Source organism: Gymnoscopelus microlampas (assembly GCF_963454915.1).
Source record: "Gymnoscopelus microlampas genome assembly, chromosome: 7".
Classification (NCBI taxonomy): domain Eukaryota; kingdom Metazoa; phylum Chordata; class Actinopteri; order Myctophiformes; family Myctophidae; genus Gymnoscopelus; species Gymnoscopelus microlampas.
Window position 1 is genome coordinate 20655685 of NC_139944.1, and position 24515 is coordinate 20680199.

The window sequence follows — 24515 nt, forward strand, 5'->3', positions numbered from 1 at the left end:
TAGTTGTCTGGACTTTTACTTGTAACTAGTATTTCTACATTGCAGTTTTGGTACTTTTATTTAAAGTAAAAAATGTAGAGTACTTTTTACCACCACTGCTTGTCATAAAGACATTTGCCTTGTTTGGCCAGTGAAGCAGCAGTGTGTGTTTCCAGTCTTCATTCCATTCTCCAGACAGAGCTGCTGCCCGTTGCCACTCTTTGTCTTGTACCGTTAACTTAACTAATCATGAAGGAGAAACGTGAGCGCTCCACTCAGCCTCGTTGTGTCCGACTCACAATCATTCATCTAGTTCTGGAATGCGATGCAAACATTTTTCATTTGATTTCGTGAAAAGTGACAGTTGAAACAGATTCAATGTTTTTCGTCGGACTCGATTGTTACTGAAAAAATAGCGACAAACATCAACTATTTTCTCGGGGTTCAAGATGGAGCAACAAGAGGTAGGCAACAGATTTATTTAATTTCCCTCCATTTCCTAAAAGTGGTTTATACTGTAGGCCTATATATGTGGCTTATTCGCACTGCAAACTGCACCAACTAAAATATGTGGCTGAATGTATAATATGTATGTTTCGGTGATAAGAGTTATTATTATAGACCGAGACAGCTGCAGTAAGAAGCATTCACAGCTGTCTCTGCAGTCCCACATTAGTCCCAGTTGGCTGCAGAGTAGTAGAAAGAGTTGATGAGCAGTTGTTTACCAGAGAGCAGCAGACTGGCTGGAGAAAAGCTGCTTCTCCACGATGTTGCTTTAGGTTTGAAGACCAGCTACGGACAATGGCAGCAGTGAGAGTGTTTAAGCCATAGGGGTTTAAGCAGGATAGAAGAACGTTATCCATATACTAGCACAGCAGTACAAAAGCTCAGAGTCACCACACACACAGCTGTAGCGTTTGTCACGTTTCCCTTTATTTGTTGACGCCGCTCATTTACTCGTGTGTCCACGCACGCGCGCGCGCGCGCGCGCACACACACACACACACACACACACACACACACACACACACACACACACACACACACACACACACACACACACACACACACACACACACACACACACACACACAGCCACTGTATGCAGGGCTTTTCTTTGGGGAGGGGGGACTCCCCAAGCGGGGGTCTGGGCCCTCTGGGGGTCCTCCCCCGAATACTTTTTAACAGAGTAGATGTGATTTCCTGTATTCTGGTGAATTTTGTGCGTTTGATTCTTTTATCAGGCTTGCCTGCTTAGGCTGCTTTACTAGCATTGGAAAATGATGGGTACAATGTCATCCATTAAAACGCAAAGATTAGGCCTTTAGAAATTGATTTTATGACTTAAGCAATGTAAGATCCATCTTTAAAAAGGAGCATTCATTAGTTAAAAGTGAATATCTCTGCATGATTGCATGCACTAACCACACCCCCCAAGCAGGGTGTTTGGTTGTCCTCCCCCAGAAACTTTTTAACGTATAGTAGATGTAATTTCCTGTGTTCTGGTGAATTTTGGGAGTTTGATACCAAATCAAGGAGAAATGACAATCCAGGAGTCCAGAAGGAGATGTGGTCGAAATCAATGAGACTCCTGCAGGATCCAGGAGGGTTGGCAGCCCTCCTGGCCCTACGCTGCTCTTCCGAGACAAGTTTTCCCAGTTTAAAACTCGGCACACCTCTCTGATCTAATTGCCCCATACGTCGATTATCCAACCCGGGTCTGTCAATTTGTCCAAATGAAATATCTAGCCCACATAAATGTACCTGCTGTATTGGAATCCGTTTCTGATGTAAAACGATATCTCTCCCCCTATCAAAGCGGTATGACAGGTTATAATTCAACTTTTTCAGATACTGACTGCGATACAAAGAATAAAACCAAATGTAACCTACTCTGCCTCCACCAATCCATACTAATGCTGCTATGTGTGTCTGTGTCCCTTGTCTCTGCAATGCCTTGGAGGAGGATGAGCTGAACCAGGTTGCTAGCTGGCTCCAGGAGAGGGGGCTTGCTCCTAGCACCCCTTTGAGGGGTCAGATGTGCTTCCTGTGGCATACCCTCCAACACAGAGAGGGTCAGCTGGTCACTGTGAGTCGTGATCTGGACTCACAGCACTCACAACACGTTGTAGAGATGACTGAGGTAAGTGAGCCTGATTCCACAGGGGTCTCTCCTCTGTCCACTAGTTTTTTTTCCCTATACAGCAAATCTCTTTGCTGGAAATAGCTGATCTACAACCTCAGAAACGCATCGTGTTGCAAAACGTTGTGAGCTTATTATCTGCTATTTTCGCAGAATGTTTACCTTTTATGAAACACCCAGAATACGAATTCTAGGGTTCAAGTGATTCCATGGTGGGGCCCAGGCATAGAACCACAGTAATCCCACCGTGGCACTTGTACAACAGAATCAAACAGTCGTGATCCGCTCTGCAGTTCTCTGGTACATGAGGGAGGCGTGAGGAGAGTGAGCGAGTAGCAAGCCACCGTGAGTGCGTGCGTGCGCGCGTGAAGTTACCAGTATGGCCTGGGTTGACAGGTTGCCTGTGTCTTACTGCACCCGTGTCTTTCAGGTGCGTAAGTCACTGGAGCAAATCCGTACGTACACAGCAGAAAAGGATGCGTTGGCTCAGGAGATACAAGACGAAAATGACCAGCTGAGGTTACAGCTACATCGCCTCATGTTCCTGCAAGGTGGGTCAACGTTAACTATAAGGCTATAAGGCTATAGTATAAAGCGCCACAAGTTTAAAGCATAGCTCCAGAGAATAACAATGACTTATTAGAATCAGAATCCAACTTTATTATTATTACAGCTTGTTACAGCTTGTTCATAGATGCCAAATATGTGAATAAGTGTCATTTAGAGGTTTGAAGTCTACTTGCTAGGCTGCTACCCGGTTACTTTGTAGCACATTGTTTTCTGAGCAATCTAATTACACTCACAGTTGAAGGTTGGCCAGCATTCATGGTGTTTACTCCACCTGGCACTTTGTGCACAGAGCAAGTTGTTCTGTATAAGAGCGTGTGCTAAATGCCCCATTTACAACACAGTATATCTTTAGGAGATAAAATAAAATAAATACACCATTAGTTTAAATTATGTGAAATCCCTGAGAGTCCTGATATAACTTTTATATGACAATTAGGGGTTTGCTTCAATCCAGGCTTCTTCTTTTTTCAACATTCTTATATCATCTGAACTCAAAATAAAGGTCTGCTTAACTTCAGCATTTAGAAACACTATATTGTACAACAGTGGCTGTCTTAAGGTGACAACACACTGTACAATAACGTCTGTTTTGGGGTCCCAGATCAAATTTCCACAAAAACAACTTTTAGTCATAACTGCTGGTATAGAGGGAAATGATTGGTTAAAAAATATTATTATATTATATATGTAACGAGTTACAAGTAAAAGTCCTGTATGCAAGATTTTACTTCAGTAAAAGTATTGGCATCAAACTTTACACTTAAAGTACAGTATTATGCATGTAATGTCCCAGTTCACAAAACCTTTTGAAAATAGTAGATGCAATGTGACATGTAGTGAGCTTGTCGATCAGCAATGTTTCGCTAAATAACCTTTTTGTAATCACAAAAATGACATAGTAATTCAGTTAACTCTGTACGCTGGGATGGAAATACAAGAGTCACAACAGCAAAAAGTAAAAGAGTAAAAAATAAGTGCACAATACAAAATAAATACACTAACAAACCATACAACAACAGACACAGTAATAAAGTACACTTTGTACTGACACGCAAACATTTGGCTGACAGTCAGCCATTGTTCACAGCCAATTAGTCACAGCTGACAAATCCATCTATACATACCAGGAATATGTCTGTCAACTTTAATTTCTTCAACGCTAGCTTCCTGCAGCTTACAGGTGTAATGGATGAAGTTATTTTCCGCACAAGCTCCCAACGATTTTCAATTATAAAATATAGTACAAATTAGAGAAGGAAAAAAACAAGGACAAAGTCCGATAACAGGACAGCAATATCAAATGTACGTATATTCAAAAAAGTACTACAAATTAGGCAGAATATCACAGTATCTTGAGCAAGTACTGTAAGAGACATCTCTTAGCAGACGTAAAACATAAGTCAGTGGTTCTCAAAGTGGGATCCAGGGAACTTCAGGGTTTCCAATGTTCCCACCCTGTGACACATTGCCAGTCATATTGGTTGTCACATACTCACTAGCTCGTCCTTGTATCAAGGACGACAATTCTCTGATCTCTTCCCTGCTATTCCAAACTTTAGGCAATTCCACAGCATAGAGGATGAGTTACTTTATACTCGCTATCATTTGCATAACGTACACACTACTTGTCTTCTCTACTCTCGCAGATGCCCAGATAAGTGAGGTGGCTGAGATGCTGTACCAGCAGGGTCTGGCAGAGATCATCCATTGCAGCCCCAGTGAACAGGTAGCTTACCTGCTTGTGGAGAGAGCCTCCCTGTTAGACAGGAGGGAAAGTGACAGACCCAAGGGTCATGGAGACAATCCAGCAGTTAAGCAGCTGGAGGCCGAGGCCAAAGCCCTTAAAGAGCATGTAGGCCAGGTAAGTGGAACTCCCTGAGCCCTCTGCCAGCCCCCTGTGCTACCGTAACATGGTTTTATTTTAGCTACTTTTAGCAATATTATAATATATTATAATAAGCTCTTCCGGTTGGAGTGCAGCTACTGAAAACAATTTCAGACATTATGCTCTTTTGCTAAAATTTGAACTTCTTGCATTCTGTATAATTGCCAAGTGGTGAGGACTGCTGGGAGCTTGCATCATTGCTTTCCTCTTATGACTTTTCAGGTAGAGATGTGTCTTTTTCTAGTGTTTGATGTTATTTCTTTATTTTTAAGAGCCTCAGGACAGTAAGATTCCTATGAACAAGGCATGACATATCTGCATATGAGTCTTCATTTGTAAATGTCTGTGTTGGAGAGACCACATTCTCCATGTACTGCTGCTTTTCATTGCACCCATCTGAACAGGGAAACATTTAGATTTGGGACAGATGACTGCAATGTACAGTACCACCGGATAGAAACCTGTAATCTAAGTCTGGACTGGATTTGACAACCACCACTGTCTAACTTTGTGATTAAAACCTATCCCACAGTCTCCCCACAAGGTGGCACCACAGCGTGGCCAGAGCCCATGGAAGAGACTCTTCGGACTGCACAAGGCTGCTCAGAGCAAAACCACCTTCATTCCAGTATGTCCATTGATGAAGGGTAACCTTACTGCATGCCCCACAAGACTAGCAAACTGAATGAAAGTGGCACTGAAACAAAAGTTTCACTAAAGCCTAATTCATGCTTTGTGAAGGTATACATTAGGTTTTACAGACGCATTTACTGGCATTCCTTTCTGTCCAGAACCTATGAAAGCATGAATGCGAGGTCCTCTTTGCATGTGTTCTATTCAGCAGCATGTCCACTGTCTCCTCTGCTGTGTTTCTCTGTCTTTAACAACTATTAACAGCCCTGTAAATGGAATTCTTAGCCTCCTGGGGCATTTATGAGGTGCCTTGTTACAGCATTTATCAGTACATGTACACTTGCATGCAGGGTTGGATTTTCTCGACCACTTGGACCCTATTCTTCATTATGACAAATTGCAAAAATAGCCAATCTACAAACTGCTGTGAGTTTGTAGATTTGCTATTTTTGTTATTGTTTAATTACGTCTGTTTTTTGTTGTTTTTTTCTTTTTCAAATTTGCCAAAAATAGGGATGCCAGGGTTAATGTGGTTAACTTAATGTTTTCATCAAACATGAATGTCAAACATATCAGACAGACTACATTTCCCAAAAGGAAATGCATGTATTTGATTCTTTCTGACCAGAAGTGGGATATCAACTCCCCCCTATCTGTGTCAGCTGTTGCACACCTCATCTTCTGCCTAAAACACCCGCTCACCCCATTTGATTCTGCTGAAGGTCCCCTCTGTGCAAAGTTTGTTGTCCTCTCAATCAGCTGCAGCCAGAGACTGGAATAACCGACAAAAAAAACGTTAAAACTGGATGCTTTCATTTCTAAGTTGGCTTTTAAAGTCTCTGTTATGGACATTCTTAAAGACAACTACTGCTGTCCCTCAGACTGTTATCCCTAAAGGTCATTACACACCGGCGATTATGCGAATATACGCAAAATTCGGACTCGGTCCGAATAAATAAAAGACGCTTTTTCGCTCCGAAACTGATGTGGAAGCTTTCATTGACTTTATAAGGTTAAAAAAAAAACGTATTATTCGTATGAAAAAAACACCCTCGGTGTGTAAGGTCCTTAATTATTGTTGTCTATTCGACTCTGTAGTACACTGTGTTTTTATTGTGTTGTTTTTATTGTTTTAACTTGATTGTTGGTTTCTTTTAGCCCCCTTGCCCTTAATAGGCCTTGCCTTGCCAGACCTCAGTTGTAAATAAGAGTGTATTCTTAATTAATGACATAATAACATAAATAAAGAAGTATAGATCCCCCATGCCCCACAGAGAATCCAACCCTGCATGCTTGGCAGTTGGGCTTATTCACCCTCTGAACAACATGCAATTCAACTCACAGTTATCCTTCAGACCATAGTGATCACTATGACCTGACTGACTGTCTCTCCATCCTGATTCATTTGGTGTGTGTTGCTGTCTTCAGGCAGAGGCCATGCAGCGGTCTGGAGTCAGTTTGGATCAGGAGTGTGCCCGTCTGGAGAGGGATCTGGAGGAGGGATCCCGTCGACTAGCCATGGCCCACAAAGAGATCCGCCGTTTGACTGATGAGCTTGAATCTGCCCACTTGACTCAGAGAGCTTACGGTGAGAGATGTAGATCTGGTTCTGCAGCTTTATAAAGGCTTTTTAACTCATACAAAAATGTATGCACACACACACACACACACACACACACACACACACATGCGCACACACACAGACACACGCACGCGCACGCACACACACAACATAGGGTAAAAACTGGTATAAGCTGTCTGAAATATCATCCTGCACACATGTTTTCAGAGCCTGAGTTGCAGGGAGCCGAGCAGGAGGTAGAGAAACTCAGACAAGAAGTGGAAAAACTGAAGAAACATGGTATGGTTTTCCCTTTGGTCACGCACGCACACACACACACACACACACACACACACACACACACACACACACACACACACACACACACACACACACACACACACACACAGACAGCATTTGTATTTGTGTTACCCTTCTGTGTTCCTGAAGACATGGTGGAACTACGAAAAGCCAAAGAGTTAAACGAGCGCCTAGACCAGGAGATTAGAGCCCTGAGGACCAGGGTACGAGCCCTCGATGCAGAGAAGAGGTCCTGTCAAGAGACGGTAGGTGACCAGCAGGGGGAGCATGTGTCCACTTATAAGGATGCATCTTTGCATCCTTGTAATGCACTTATTTGACAGTTCATCAGCAGTGATGGAAGAACTACTCTGATTGTTTACTTAAAAGCATAGTATCTAACTTTGCGTGTTTACATAACAAAACAATAAATACAATTCTACCCATATTTTCCCTTTATACCAGCAGTTATCAGCCACTGGAGTAGCATGGTGGTGTTTACTTGCAGAAACACATTGCCCTCTGATATATTTTGGTGTTTTCACTGTTTGTTCTGGTAGCCCAAAAACATCCCTGTCTACCAAAACCAACACCAAAATACAGTGAGAGGGCAATGCGTTTCTGCAGGTAAACGCCACCACACTACTCCAGTAGCTGATAACTGCAGGTATAGAGGGAAATGATTGGTAAAAACATAATTTTTCATTTGTTATGTAAACACAGGGCAAAGTGGCACACTATGCCTTTAAGTAAAAGCAGCAATAACACAATGTAGAAATTACAAGTAAAAGTCCTGTATGCAAAATTGTACTAAAGTAAAAGTACAAAAATATTGGCATCAAATTACACTTAAAGTACTATATGCAGAATTTCCCATTTCACAAAACCTTTTGAAAATAGCAGATGCTATTTGACACATTATTGTACTAATAATGTGAGTTGCCCTGACTGAAATATATTGATTGATAGATTTTTCTTCACTCAGGCGGTATCGCTGCAGAAGGAAGTAAGTCGAATCGAAGGCGCGCTACATGAGCAGCAGCAGGCTCATCAGCAGCAGCTCCTGACGGTACAGACCCAGGCTGACCAGGCCAATGAACTGGCTAAAGTAGGTGTCACCGTACACTTTCACCAACAATATAAACCTACATGAGGGGCCGTCCACACCAAACACTGTAACTATATCTATAATTAGGGGTGCAACATTTCTAACTAATCGATTTAATTGATTATAAAAAGAGTATCGATAATCGATGAGTTGATCAAATAATCGATTGATAATGTATCCCAATTTTGGGCTTGTTAATATAGGCAAAATGTAAAAAAATATATAATATATTGAAAATAGTTTATCTACATGCTCACGACAATGCGACACGTTGTGAGCTTGTACATCGGCTTAAGTGCTTCATCAATTATTCGATTGATCAAAAAAGTAATAGATTGAATATTCGCTAAGTTAATAATTGATAGTTGCAGCCCTACTATAAATATATAGTTTAAACAAACTAACTTATAACTCAAGTGGATGGTAGAGTCCACACCACAACTATAATAAGACAGTGGACGTGGTGGATGATATACTGTACAGTCATAGTTATAGGTATAGTTATAGTGCTTGGTGTGGGCGGCCCTTAACCCTCCATAACCATTGTTCTTGTTGTGTGTTTATAGTCCCAAAGAGCCGAGTTGACCCAAAGCAACCAAACCTGCAGGGATTTAAAGGAAGAACTCATTGCTCAGACCAAATGCCTTGCAGAAATGGAGAAAGCAGTGAGTGAAAACTTAAATGAATTGATAAGATTGATAGTTTAGTGTTATTGCCCTTTCTTATTGTTGAGAACAGTAATGCACAGCAGAGCATAATAACGATAGTAATGCAAGGAATCACAATATCAACGGTGTGTTCCAAATATCTTTTACACATGACTGTAAGTGTATTATCATTATAATATATTTTTCGATCACCTTTTATTTCTGTTCCCTCCCCAATTTAGTCATAATGCTAATTCTACCCATGTTTATATCCCCAACCCCTACTGCTAGTCTGGGGAGGGTGTAAATGTGAACAGGGCCGAAATTGTATCACATTTGACTTGCAATTTGTTTGTACTATTGCACTCTTCTCCTTTAATAAATAATCCAGAATAAAACTCACAACAATAAAATATAAATGCACAATAAAGTGCTGGGTGCGTAATTACTGTGAGTCCTATCTGAACTAATTGTTTGTCGACTACGCCACTTTTGTTATAGAGGGAAGTCCCCTTTGAATACACTTTAACTTCTTCTTCAGGCTTTCACAGGTTCGAGGTTAACTGGTAAGTTTCAATACTTTTGGTTTTTGAGAATACAACACTGGCATGAGAATATCCCTTTAAGAAACTGGACACGAATACAGTGTATCAAAAAAAGGTAAGTCATATTTATTGGGTCCCTAATACATTGGCTTCTGTGCCTTAAAAACAATCAAATAAACACTATACTAATAAAACCTATATAAACATACAAAACACAATTAATCTACACAACAACTATAAAATAAATTATAAAGTTGTGCAAATTACGCGGGGCTTAATCACAAGGGTTCCTTAGCATGGGGGGTTTCTGTGCAACAAATACTTTTCAAGTAAAGTGCTGTGCCAATAAAGTGCTTCAAGATACTCAACACGGTTTGTTCAGGGGTAATGCTGCATGTCCATATATGGGGGTAAGATGGGAAAGGGTTTGAGGCCAGTCGTCTTCGTCTTCTCTCTCTCCGCCTGCAATTATAGAGATCTAGACCAGTTCACTGTGCATTTACACGATACATTTGCGTTGTCTCAGGCAGTGGTTATACAGGGATTCAACGTTGCTTGTTCGAATACTCACTCGCCAGCCAGGTTTTTACACCTGGCGCTGAGTTGGTTGCGTATGCAACGTTATCGCCACTTTCCAGTCTCAGCGCTCCTTATATGTTCTGGTCTCACTCGCCTCTTCCTCCCCTTCGGTTCGATCGCTTTCTCCTCTTGGTTTCTCCTTTGAATGTAGGCACACCTCGGCTTCCAAACTCCTAGGTGGCTGGTATGTCTACTTCATCTATGCACTCCTCTACTCCGTGTCTCGGCACAACCTTCCCCTCTGCTGTCCTTCTCCTCACTGACGCCTCTGTCACTTGGGTGCTCTGTTCTCTCTTTCAAACGGTCCCGCCTCCACTTTTGTACCTGCCAAACCACACCTCCCTCTTCTTTCATTTGTCCGTGGTGACAGTCTGTCTGGGGACATTGGCCATGACCGTGGCCTTGGGCGTGACCGCGTGACTGCCGCTCTGCCACTCAATGTCTCTCAATACATGTGACCAGGGGATCATGGGGAAACAATTATAAACAATACAGTGCGTAATAATAATTGGTACAAAAATAATAAGATGGTGGGGTTAAATGAGGCAATTATACACATTAAGCACCAATAAAAACAAATTACAAAAGTTTTAAGAACCCCTCATTTCACCCTTGTCACATTCCCCCCTACTTTTTCGTTGGCAGTCCCTGGCAACTGGTTCTAAACGTCATGCCCGTACCTCTCAGGTGGCTGTCCTTGGTTCGCTCTTCCAGAGCGCCGCGGACCTTCAGGTTCCCTAGGACCGGGGAAAAACCCTACATAAGGCGGCCATATTGGTCCCACCGGTTCGGCTACTGGGGCAGGTTCGGGGCTCTCCATCGGTGACCTGGGGGCTATACACACTTTTAATGCATTCCTATGGATCGTTCTATCTCGCCCTCCTTTTTCAGGTCGGATCCTGTATACTAGGCCCGCATCCCCCACCCTCTCCAATACCACAAAAGGTTCTGGGTCCCACCATGGGCCCAGTTTACCTTGTCCCTGTCGGTTCCGGTTTCGTACCCACACCCTCTCTCCAGGTAACAATGGTGGCATACCGGCTCGGCGGTCATAGACCTGTTTACGCTGTCCTGCTATATGCACCATTTTTTTCTCGGCTGTCCTATACGCTGTGGCCATTCGTTTCTGGTGATCTTGCACCCAATCTCCCACTCCCATTCGATTTTGTGACAACGGTACTCCTAATGCTACATCTACCGGACGCCTCAGGTGGCGACCAAACATTAAGTACGCAGGCGCATAACCTGTCGCACCATGTTCAGTATTGTTATAAGCGTGTACTAACTCAGGTAAGTGTTCATTCCATCTGCCTTGGCGATCAGTATCTAGAGAGCGCAACATGTTTAACAGTGTTTGATTAAACCTCTCCACCCCCCCATTTCCAGCTGGGTGGTAAGGGGTGGTGCGACTCTTAGTAATACCGTATGTATGACACAATTGCTGCATTAATTCGGATTCAAAATTCGGGCCTCGGTCCGAATGGAAACGAGCCGGGCAACCGAATGGCTGAATAATATGTGTCCAAAGCGCACGGACAGTCGTGGGCGCAGTTTGGTCACGCGTTGGAATAGCCCAACTGTACCTGGTGAATAAATCGGTTGCTACAAGAATATTCTGCCATGCGTCATTCGGCCTACCTAATGTGAGAAAATCAATAGCCACTACCTCCATAGGATACGATACTTCGAATGGCTGTAAGGGGGCCCTGGGCTCTATCCTGTCTTTCAGTAGGCTGCAGGCAACACAACCTCGCTGGAACTGTCGCACCGCCCCCTCCATGCCCGGCCAGTAGAACCGGCGCCGAAGCTGCGCCAAAGTCCGGTCCACTCCGGCGTGTGCCGAGGCCTCATGGAGTCCTTTCCACACCTCCTCTCGTCGCGCCCCTGGACAAACAAGCTGTAAGTAACATTCTTGTGTATGCTGATCAATCACTTGCCTATACAACACATTGTCTCTGATGCGCAACCGGTCCCACTGTCGTAACATTTGCCTGGCTTCCCGTGACCAACTCCTCTTCTCCATAAGGGTAGGCAGTTTCCTCCGCTCTACGCAACTCTTCACCATCTGGATGTCCGGATCTCGATCCTGTGTTCCCCGCCACTCAGCTCCAGCCCACCCGTCCTCTCTCTCCACCGGTGCCAACTCCACTACGGCCACTCCTACAGGTTGAACAGGGAACCTAGACAGGGCATCTGCGTTCGCATTGCTTTTTCCAGGTCGGTACTTTATATCATAGGTGAATGATGCTAGCTGGGCTGCCCAGCGCTGTTCCACCGCGCCTAGTCGAGCTGTTTGAAGATGCGCAACAGGATTGTTATCTGTATAAATCGTAAAATGAGCGCCAGTTAAGTAATCTTTAAATTTTTCGGTCACTGCCCATTTAAGTGCCAAGAGTTCTAATTTAAAGGAGCTATAATTTGCATCATTTTGTTCGGTAGGGTGTAGACTTCGGCTGGCGTAGGCGATTACTCGCTCCTGGCCATCTTGGACCTGTGCCAGAACGGCGCCGAGCCCGCGGCCACTCGCATCAGTATACACTACAAACGGTCGGTCATAATCTGCATAAGCCAGTATTGGAGCCTGCGTAAGGGCAGTTTTAAGAGCATCAAACGAGTTTTGGCATTCAGGGGACCACTCTATTTTACACTGATGGGACTTCACATCATTCGGGACTCCGATCAACAAACTATTTAACGGCCTAGCTATGGCAGCAAATGAGGACACGAAGCGGCGATAATAACCAGCCAGACCTAGAAAAGCGCGGACCTCGCGGACAGTCGAGGGTGGGTTCCAGTCTCTTACCGCAGCCAACTTTTCAGGGTCCGGGCGCACTCCCTCTTTGTCTACAACGTGGCCCAAGAACTTTACCTCCGGTTGGAGAAGCTTGCATTTATCGAGGCGCAGTTTCAATCCGTGTCTCCACAGCCGCTCGAAAACCTGGTCAAGGTGCTGCATGTGAGAGGAAAAGTCAGGTGAATATACAATAATGTCATCGAGGTACACTAATAATGACTCTGTCACCTGGCCACTCAAGCATCGCTGCATTAATCTTTGGAAGGTCGCGGGGGCGTTACATAAACCGAACGGCATACGTTGGAACTCGAACAGTCCTAAAGGGGTGGTAAACGCTGTCTTTTCTCGATCCCGAGGGTCCATACCCACCTGCCAATAACCGCTGGCCAGGTCGAGTGTGGAGAACCACTGAGCCTTGGTCAGGCTTGTTAAAGTCTCTTCAATCCGAGGTAAAGGGAAGGCATCTTTGTGCGTCACGGCATTCAGTTTACGGTAGTCGACACAGAAACGCCAGCTGCCATCTTTCTTCTTCACCAGGACAATGGGCGCTGCCCAGGGACTGCAACTCTCTTTTATCACTCCCTTGTCCAGCATGTCACTCAATAAGGTCTTCATTTCTCTATACATGGAGGGCGGCAGCGGTCGGTGCCTCTCGCGGATGGGTGCCGCGTCTCCAGTTGGTATTTGGTGTTGCACCACGTCCGTCTGCCCAAAATCTTCATTATGGACTGCAAACACCTTCTTCCATTTACACATCATCGCATGCAGCTCTTCTCTCTGCTGGTCAGGTAGGTCATCTCGCCGGGTCAACGCCTCCATCTCCTCAGGTAAGGTCTTCACGGGTCCCTCGTCTTCGATGCTCACCAGGGACACTTCCACGGCTCCGTCGGTTCCTAGGGACAGGTTCAGGTCTCGTCGTCCACGGACGTCGGCCTCCTCCACTGGATATAGCTTCCCTAACTTTTGATGTCTGCCCACGGTCACGCTATACGCGTGGGGGTTGCAGATGCGCACGGGGACTCGGCCATTACGCACGGTGACCAACGCTCGGGCCACTCCCAGATCAGTTCCTTCCGGCATGGCCTCCATCAGGGCCTCGTATTCGGCTCCATTTGGACCTTTCCAGGCACGGCCCCATACTACTAACTCACTGCGGGCGGGGACTCGGATTCTCCGTCGGCCGACAGGCCACACATAGCCCAATGCTCCGTCTTCGTGGGTCACTGCCTCCACTCTCCTACAGGCGGCGAATGCTTTTTTCCATGGTGTCCTCTCCTGTTGGCATGGAAACACAGACCTCCCAGAGAGTTTAAATAATGCATGCCACACTGCGTGGACTACGTTCATCCCAATGATCAGCGGCTCAATACAATGTTCATCTTTTACAATTACGATTCCTCTTCCCGGTATTTTCAGTCCTTCTAATTCTAAATCGAATATGGCATAGCCAGAATAGGGTAGATCAAGGCCGTTTGCTGCCCGTAGGCTAAACACCAGAGGCCCATTTTCCATTTTATCTTGCGAGAACTTTTCGTTAAACAAACTCTGCTGCATCAATGTGACTTGAGACCCCGTATCTAATAAACCCCTCATTTGGACTCCCCCCATTGTTATCCCAATTGTCGGACATTCCCCCACAAACACTTCATTGGCCCTTAACTTTTTTTGTGAACGTTGCACCTCTGCCCCCCGGACCTCGGCGACAGGGCGTACTAGTTTAACTGACTTCGGTCGGATCCACAGAATCTCGCTATATGACCCGCCTGTCTACACTGGCTACATATCGGCCTACCTCCTTCATCCCATTCGTAGCGCTGAGAGGCCGTATACCGTCGCTCAGGTGGCGGTGGAGTGCGCGCTCGTGCGTCATTGGTGCCAGTGCGGAGGAGCGGTCTGATTTCTTTCATGAGTTCCTGCGTGAATCCTTGCATTTGAGTTTTTACGTCGTCCATGATTTCCTGTTTTAATTTTTCTCTCCAAGCAGGGTCCTGAGAAGGGTAGGGGACAGAAATAGGATTAACAGCGTGGCACGTTATTTCAGTAGTTCCATGTTCAGCAGCTAACAGGTAGGCTTCTTCGCGTAAAGCAGCAAAATCTTCATCTGGGTGTCGTCGAGCATATATTTTTAAGGCTTGGCCCAGGGGGCCCTCAGCTAAACCCATAACAAACTGATCACGAAGAATGGCTTCGGAGGGAGCGGTGCTTGGGTCGTGCTGCCGCAGCCCACAAAACAGCTCTCTAAGTCTCAGGGTGTAAGTTTGTACATTCTCTCCTGCGCGCTGTGCGCACCGATAGAATAGTGAGCGCATTTCTGCGACAGAGACAGTTTCTTTATATAAAGCATCTAAGTATTTAAAAACTTTTGCCACTGTGTCGCGTTCGCCCTCCTCAACCACACTAATCTGCCGTTTAGCTTCGTTGGTTAGCGTTTTAATTATAATAGCAACTTTCCTGATTTCTGGTAGTTCCTGGGTACTTAATAATCCTCTAATCTGGTCTTTCCATTCCCTATATTTACTCTCGCCTTCTGTTCCACCAAAGGTGGGTAACCATGGGGCACCGGGATACACCGCCATCATCATCATTCTGAATCCGTAAAGCAAAAAACAAAAAGCAACAAAAACAACAAAACAGTACAGTTTCTCTTAAGGGTATTCTCATGTGTTTGTTCTCAACCAGTCCTGCCGACTACGCCAAATATGTGAACAGGGCCGAAATTGTATCACATTTGACTTGCAATTTGTTTGTACTATTGCACTCTTCTCCTTTAATAAATAATCCAGAATAAAACTCACAACAATAAAATATAAATGCACAATAAAGTGCTGGGTGCGTAATTACTGTGAGTCCTATCTGAACTAATTGTTTGTCGACTACGCCACTTTTGTTATAGAGGGAAGTCCCCTTTGAATACACTTTAACTTCTTCTTCAGGCTTTCACAGGTTCGAGGTTAACTGGTAAGTTTCAATACTTTTGGTTTTTGAGAATACAACACTGGCATGAGAATATCCCTTTAAGAAACTGGACACGAATACAGTGTATCAAAAAAAGGTAAGTCATATTTATTGGGTCCCTAATACATTGGCTTCTGTGCCTTAAAAACAATCAAATAAACACTATACTAATAAAACCTATATAAACATACAAAACACAATTAATCTACACAACAACTATAAAATAAATTATAAAGTTGTGCAAATTACGCGGGGCTTAATCACAAGGGTTCCTTAGCATGGGGGGTTTCTGTGCAACAAATACTTTTCAAGTAAAGTGCTGTGCCAATAAAGTGCTTCAAGATACTCAACACGGTTTGTTCAGGGGTAATGCTGCATGTCCATATATGGGGGTAAGATGGGAAAGGGTTTGAGGCCAGTCGTCTTCGTCTTCTCTCTTCTTTCTCTCCGCCTGCAATTATAGAGATCTAGACCAGTTCACTGTGCATTTACACGATACATTTGCGTTGTCTCAGGCAGTGGTTATACAGGGATTCAACGTTGCTTGTTCGAATACTCACTCGCCAGCCAGGTTTTTACACCTGGCGCTGAGTTGGTTGCGTATGCAACGTTATCGCCACTTTCCAGTCTCAGCGCTCCTTATATGTTCTGGTCTCACTCGCCTCTTCCTCCCCTTCGGTTCGATCGCTTTCTCCTCTTGGTTTCTCCTTTGAATGTAGGCACACCTCGGCTTCCAAACTCCTAGGTGGCTGGTATGTCTACTTCATCTATGCACTCCTCTACTCCGTGTCTCGGCACAACCTTCCCCTCTGCTGTCCTTCTCCTCACTGACGCCTCTGTCACTTGGGTGCTCTGTTCTCTCTTTCAAACGGTCCCGCCTCCACTTTTGTACCTGCCAAACCACACCTCCCTCTTCTTTCATTTGTCCGTGGTGACAGTCTGTCTGGGGACATTGGCCATGACCGTGGCCTTGGGCGTGACCGCGTGACTGCCGCTCTGCCACTCAATGTCTCTCAATACATGTGACCAGGGGATCATGGGGAAACAATTATAAACAATACAGTGCGTAATAATAATTGGTACAAAAATAATAAGATGGTGGGGTTAAATGAGGCAATTATACACATTAAGCACCAATAAAAACAAATTACAAAAGTTTTAAGAACCCCTCATTTCACCCTTGTCACATAAACAACCACATCATCTGCTTCGATACACCTGGGGAGTCACCAGACGCTTCTTTTAACCTGACAGTGACGAGTGTCACTGGTAGGGAGTAACACATGTGGAGGAACACGATATCCCTCCTAGTTCCACTCCCTGCTGAACAGGCGCCCGGCCAACCAAGCCGGAGGCACTGTAGAAGAATTGAACCCCAGTCTCCATGGTTGTGGCCATGGTTGTAGGTCTAGTGTATGTTTATGTATTTTTGTACACTCAAGGTTGAGATCAGGTTTTTTGTACGTTTGTCCCAGGTGTTATCCCTGCAGAAGGAGCAACAGGCTAATCAGCAGCAGTTCCTCCTACCCATACAGACTCAGGATGACCAGGCAAATCAACTAGCTAAAGTAAGTTTCACTGCATTTAAAGGCATTGTAGGGAACATTAAGCCTAAATTTAAAAAATATGTATATATATATTTTTTGCATTTTCTCCCCTCTATCAGCCACTATATAATGATGCTGGGGTGTTTTCCTTCATTGAAACACAGTCCTCTGTCTGAAATCCGTATTTTCCCTTCTGTTTATGTTCATGTTGTTTATGTCCGGGTCGTAAATTAACGCACGCATGTGCGTGTCCGTGCGCGTCCGTGCCCGTATCAACTTTTTACTTTCGGTTTTAAAACGCTCTCAAACTTCTTTTTTGAGGCACATAATTTACTTTTAAAAAATCGTTTGGATAGAATTTAGTTGTTGAGCTTCATATATGTGGTCAATTTATCATGAAAGAGCCTATTTAAAAATATAAATTCAGAGAACCGTAGGGTCGGGCATTTCCGCGAATTGTATCCGCATAAGGCAACCTATTTTGGGCATGACTCATTTAAAAAGTCCCCCCTGCGTCACCCCCTGGTGGTCGGGGAAAAGAACTGCTGGAGGGGCGGTGTTTGACAACAGTTTTTTTTTTTGATTATGTCTGAACTCCCTACAATGCCTTTAACCCTCTTTCTGTCACCATATTACTCAAAGTAATTACCAGTATCACATATTCCAAGGTTGTACTGGGAACATTAGTATTATTTGACTCCATAGATGTTAGGCTATTACTGATATGGGTGCAACAGTTAATCGAACTAATCAATTGAATGTACTATAAATAAGTAAAAGATAAATACTGAATTAGTTGATTAATCAAAAAAGTAATCGATACAATAATCGCTAAGAAGATTGATAGCTGCAGCCCTAATTGCTATTTGATTCAAATTGATAATTTACTTTAAAAGTCATATTAGTCTTCTTCAAAATGGCGTACACATTGTTATAAGCTTCATTCATACTACAATTTTGATCTGAATCCATAATTACACCAAGATGTATGGCTTGGCCTTTAGCCTGTCATTGGCATAATTATGGTAAGCAGCTTTGTTTTTGTGTTCTATAATTTGGCCTATTCTGAGCATGTAATAAACACGGTCAAAGTATTGAACTTTGGGGAACTCTACATTCTCTGCCGCCATTTTCTGTTTTTCTCCTTTGTACATATAGTGTTTTTTATTTGTTGATGGTGTTAAAGCAGGATCTGAATGGGAACTCAGTCAAACAAGACAAAATGAGGCACAGACAAAGTCACGGTTTTAGAGGAATCGGTGATATATTTCTGATATCAAAAAGGAGTTTCAAACTTACAATTCAGCAGCACAAGAAATGTATGGAACTACCAGCAGTCTAAACTCAAAGATCACACTGAAAGGTTACAGGTTTTATACAGACAATGGCATGTATTATTGTTTTATTTGTAATGCTATGTTGATGAATTGAATACATTGGACCACAATGGAAACAAGTCCCCAGGACGGTTTTGTGTTATTCTTTTAGCCTTAATGTCTGACTGTACCTCGTAATGTTTACAGTCCTGACTAATAAAGTATCCAATCAATGAAAACAAATGTTTTGCTTGGGTGCGTTGTTGCCAATAGAGACAATGCAACTTAACTAAGGCAGTTTCCATATTGTATTTTAAACACTCAGTGACAATACATTTACCAGCTACAGTCTGGTGATATATTTTTGAATTTATTGTATTTATGACATGTTGTGTCTCAGGTGGTAGCGCTTCAGAAGGAAGTGAGCCGAATGGAAGCTGCGCTGCAGCAGCAGCGACTACAAGCTAACCAGCTGCTCCTATCTGTACAGGCCCAGGCAGACCAGGCAAATGAACTGGTTAAAGTAGGTTTTCACTGTACAGTTACATGTCTGCACTCTGTGTAGAATAATTAACTATCCAATATTAAAAAGAAACGTATTAAACATTTAACTTATGTGCGGTAGATCTAAAATGTTTATGTTTTTTGTTGTTATTGTGTTTCTAGCTCCAGGCACCTGAGTTGACCCAGAGCAAACAGGCATTCAGAAATTTACAGGAAAAATTCAACCTTCAGGCTGAATGTCTTGTTTCAATGGAGACAGAAGTGAGTGAATCAGACGATCATTTGAATTAGCAATAACAAATGAATGCTACTAATTAAATTTTCTTTTTCACACATGGGTAAAAAGACAATGGTTGAGATATGGTCATCTATCTACACATCTGGGGAATGTCTGTGTGTGGTGTTTGTGTCCATTTATGCCCATATGGAAATCTGAATGTGTGCCTCTCAATCGGCTCCGCTGATTGGTTGAGACACGTGTGTCATAGACTGTCCCCCAAGTACTCTAAGGTACTAATGTACATACTATAGAACTCACTGACAATGGTACTTCACTAGTCTTTACTATACTGTACTCATTTAGCAGAGAAGGCCCTGTCTTCACACATTTTGTGTACATAAGTGTGTGCAGTAACATGTGAGTGTGATATCTCACACATAAAGTAATTCTCTGAAAAATGGTTGAGGTTCATGTATATACTGTAAGCTATGTTGACAAGGGACAATGACATGTAGTAACACTGGTATGGTCATTCAGCCCAGTGGTACAACACTGATTTGTTCAATGGGATGTTAACCACTTAAACCCTACAGTATATACTTCAGTTGACTGGGGTCCCCCACAGGGCTTTACTTGGTCCCCTCCTTTTTTCACTACACCAATTCTCTTCACTGGCAATAGCCGATCTACAAGCTCACAACGCTTTGCAATGTGACGCGTTGTGAGCTTGTAGAGCTACAATTTTCTCAGAATGTTCGCCTATTATAACCAGAAAAGGGATGCTAAATGGTTCATGTGGTTAAAATGTTAAAGTCAAAACCATGTCTTTCTCCTCTCAGGTTCAGAGATTGCAGCAGCAGCTCCAGAACTCACATGGTGACGTGCATCATCTCACAGCCACTGTGTGGACCAATGAAAATGACTTCCACAATCAAACGTAGGCTATTGTATCACCATAATGTTTCACAAAAACAAAAAAACATTTAAATGACTCATCTAAGAATTCTACAGTATATATTCTGTATGTACAATGTGTGTTTGTCAGAAGCCTGTGGAAGCAGAGAGAGACAGATTTGCAGCAGGAGGTGAACTTCGTCAGTAAGTTGGAGGCCTCCACCGTGACACAGGCCAAAGACCTACAGGCACTACATGACAAAGTAAGCACATGTCTGACAGAGAAGGCATTCCACATTTATGAAAGCTGATCTCACACCTATCACATAGCTTCGGTCTGAATTCATTTCTTGGACATCAAGCTGGCTTATGCTACGGAAACAGGAATTAGGCTCCTGACATAAAACCATGTCACATGGCTCGGAGTCGGGAACCATTGGTTCTCAAGGCTACTTACTTACTTAAGTGACAATAGACAATATTCATTTAACAGATACCACAACTGTAGATGCACGTGGGCATGCCACAATGGCTCCTGTGACATACATACTGTAGATGCATAGAGAGAGACTGTATAATGCTTTACTTACAAATACAGTGTAATTTTGGGCAACAGGTGTGCGCCGACAATCAAGAATCAGAAACACGCCTGCTGGCCACTCAGGACGAGTGTGAGAGTCTTAAAGAAGAGATATGTGACGCCCTGCGATGTCTAGACTCAGAGAGAACGTAAAGTACCAATACTATATGATATTATTATTAGATTTTATATTATTTTCTTTCTTCATCACTCAGAAAGAGTATAAACGAGTAGATTTTGATGCTCTGTTTAACAGCAAGTACCATGAGATGAATGAAAAACTAAAGGCCAAACTCCATCGAGCCAAACAGAAGCTTGACGATGAAACCCAATGCCGTGACGACAAGATTAAGGACCTGGAGAGGAAGGTGTCTTTGTATGTCCATTCTTTAGCAAAGGTAAATCTACACTTCTTTATCCTATTAAAGTCATGCACTGCCTTGTGTTGAACGATTAATTAAAAAAAAACACCCGATAGAGAACTCTAATTATGATCTCTGTCTATTCTATCCAGGAGAAAGAGCTGATTGCAAACATCACTGCAGCGAGTGACAAGCTGCTGTTTGACAAGAGGGACTTACTGAAAAGGCTTAGTGAGGAGGAGGACATCAAGAAAGACAGCATTTCAGCAGCTTCTCTGTCTAAACGCAGGTACTGGTCCTATGCTTCTATCGCCTCTCCACTCCGTCCTTACCCTCCCATAAATGTGAAACATAAAGGCGTCAATTAATAATCAATGATTTCCTACATTTGCTGCACATTTGGCCTGTCCGTGTTCATATTGCCTTTTACACTGACAGTGTGATGTTTCACATTTTCATCTCTAGGGTGGATTTCCTAGAGAAGGAAAACAAGATGTTGGAGAATAAAACGCTTCAGCTGTCTAATCGGCTTGCAGCGCTGGAACGCAGTCTGCGAAACACCCAACTGCTGCACACTGCAGAGGTGCTGAAACAGTGTATGCGGGTAGAATCTGGAGTTGGGCACACTTTATTTCAGACAGATCTGCTTTTTGTGGAATTGTCTCTTTTCTACATGTATTCTGTCCCTTACATTGTTTTCTGGTGCATATGTGTTGCACCGACACAAAAACAGATAAAAAGGTGATCTTTTCGCATTATGTCCAACAGATTTTATTGTATTATTTATAGGCTCTGCCTTTCCTAACTCATAGATGATTTAAACGTGAAAGCATTCTGATCAGTCAGAAAGGGGAGTTGTAGTGCTAGTCATTCTTCCTGTCATTGACAATACTAAAGGAACGGAACAATTTCTGATAGATGGTCAGAAATCGTATGATTTGATATATGATTTTTTAAATCCTCTTTGTCTGCTCATTTTCATCAGGAAGCATCAAAGAGTGTTTTCCTCACATCTAGCCCTCTGCAAAGTTCCAGGTAGGTTTGAACTGTCTGGGGTCCACATTTTGTTTAAAAATACCAAATGACTATCCTTTTTAGTCAGGGCTGGTATGGTAGACTTCTGCACCCTGAAACTCAGTAATGCCCATTTTCATGGCAAAACAGCAAAACTTGAAATAACAATAAAATCTGCACACCTGAATGCTGCTCCCATCGAGTTATATTTTTCTTTGTTGTGGAAACGTTTCGAGCCAGGAGGCTCTTCCTCAGACCTTACCTTTGGTAAGGTGAGGAAGAGCCTCCCGGCTCGAAACGTTACCACCAATGAAGAAAAAAAAACACGATGGGAGCAGCATTCTGGTGTGCGAATTTTATTGTTATTTAATGTAGACTTTTTTATCCAGCACCCAGCCCAGCAGGACATGATGTGTGTGACTTTTGTCATCTTGTGACACCTTTTTCAAAACAGCAAAACTTAACATCAAATTCATGTCATGTTTTTGATTCGGTCTCTAGCGGGAAGATGCTTGGATACTCTGACATGAGAGGATTATTGGACATCATTCAAAGCAGCGAGATCAAGCAGGCAGAGGCCACCTCCTCTCCTCTGTCCAGTCTGACCATGCCTCTGTCCTGGTCTGCAGAGATGGGCTATCTGAACCTGACCTCCCCACAGGGACAATCAGACCACCTTGCCCCCTCAGACTCTCTCAGCAGCACAGACAGTAACGAGGTGTAAACTTTATTGAACAATGAACACACATATTTATATTAAAGATGTAAACCTATAATTTATATTTGACATTTTAGAAATAATTGTATCTCCGGGGTTCTCAATGACTGTGGAAATGAACTCAGCCATGGTGAGTTTCCTGAAAGAGTTCATTCAGCTTTTTTGGGCCATTGTTCTCCACTATGAGCATGGGAAAAACAATGAAAATTGTCTGAGATCAGACATAAGATGACAGGCGGCACGTGGGATCTCCAGAAACCTTACTACACACTGGTCAGCACCTTTATCCAAAGCATTTCACAATGTGTCACAATGTTCCATCACCCATTCACATGAAAACGGCGGAGGTATAACCATGTAAGGCACAAAACATTGGGAGCAGTCTATGGTTCAGTGTCTTGCTCAAGGACACTTCGAAACGAAGCCGGAAGGAGCTGGGGACTAAACTGAGAACCTTGCGGTTTCTAGGCGGCCATTCTACCTCCTGAGCCAGTAACGCTGTTTACCCAGTGTACGAGAAGAAAGATGGTACTGTACCCAACCCCTCAGGAAAGATGGCTACAAGAGCAAACCTCAACACAAAAAAGGTTGCTCGAATGGTGGTGAATTTTGTTATCTAAAAGGATATATCGAAGTCTGAATCTAAAACAAAGGTTCAATAACATTGACATTGAAATGAACGATTTGGAAGCAAATAATGATGTCAATTTCAATTTATTTTAAGAGAAATTGCTATACAACTGCAGGACAAATAGTTACACCCCCCTTTGATTCCAACACATCCACAAAGTCTAATTTGGTCTGTGATTTAACGTAATAAAAACCTGCCACCCTCTTAGATAACTGAAAGCCAGTTCACTCCAAGCTAGTATCAAAACAATGAGCTGCTAATAAAGTAGCTGTTTCATTTTTCTCTATAGTATTTTCTTCATACACAAAATATATATATTTTTTCTAAGATCAGGGGGGGGCAATAGCAATGAGTACTATAAGAATATAGAGCTATTTAACACTTAACCAAAGAAAATCATTTACCTACCTTTAATTATTAATTAATTATTTTGGGGAAGTGACTCATCACGTTCATGCAATGTTTTGTTACTTTTTACCACTGGGATAGCTCTAAAAGTATAGATCTTTTTTTCTCATAGACTCCCATAATAAGGAATGTAAAAATATTTTTTTAAGTTAAATATTTTAAAAAGTAGAAAACAAATTCAAAAAGTTGAATACAAGCACACCATCCGACTGTGTATAGCTAAACATGTTAAAGTTTGAATGGAATTACTAGCACAAAGTATGTGGAACAGTGGAAGTAGTTTGATGCCGAAAAAAAGTGGCAGAATTTATAGATAAATATAAAGCGGGAAGAACATTAGTGTGCTCGCTCTGCAGCGAGTCCACAATTATAATACAACCTCATCACCAAGAGAAAAAGTCTGTGAGTGACCAGCAATTATGAAGTAGTATGATACTTGAGCTTGTAGGTCATTATAAATGCTTTACAATCTATTATGGTTATTGTTGTAAAGCAAGTGCTAAAACTATAATTATACAGTGTTATAAGCAGATTACAATGCATTATGTTTTTAAAGCATTATAGACAAAGTGTTTCCAGAAAGGCTTATTTAAAAAATAATTTACTGGACCGATAGTCTAAA

At 42.9% G+C, this 24515-nt stretch overlaps 1 protein-coding gene across 1 annotated transcript; it reads left to right on the forward strand.

Annotated features, from left to right (window-relative positions):
- Window positions 1-242: 242 nt before the first annotated feature.
- On the forward strand, window positions 243-24506 carry LOC311048828 (uncharacterized protein). The gene is made up of 21 exons (XM_084062139.1): window positions 243-443; window positions 1943-2122; window positions 2553-2673; window positions 4339-4553; window positions 5110-5205; window positions 6639-6798; window positions 7000-7071; window positions 7222-7337; window positions 8057-8179; window positions 8746-8844; window positions 17175-17267; window positions 18963-19085; window positions 19229-19327; window positions 20126-20223; window positions 20332-20443; window positions 20797-20909; window positions 21017-21158; window positions 21275-21411; window positions 21588-21705; window positions 22108-22157; window positions 22638-24506. The coding sequence occupies exons 1-21, from the start codon at window positions 429-431 to the stop codon at window positions 22858-22860; spliced, it is 2505 nt and encodes an 834-aa protein (XP_083918265.1). The 5' UTR covers window positions 243-428; the 3' UTR covers window positions 22861-24506.
- The last annotated feature ends 9 nt before the right edge of the window (window positions 24507-24515 follow it).

Excerpts from the sequence above, each read along its gene's own strand:
- LOC311048828 (XM_084062139.1), top strand. Across the intron at positions 4,554-5,109 it reads TTAAAGAGCATGTAGGCCAG|TCTCCCCACAAGGTGGCACC; the intron begins GTAAGTGGAACT and ends CCTATCCCACAG. Across the intron at positions 20,910-21,016 it reads TGTCTAGACTCAGAGAGAAC|CAAGTACCATGAGATGAATG; the intron begins GTAAAGTACCAA and ends TCTGTTTAACAG.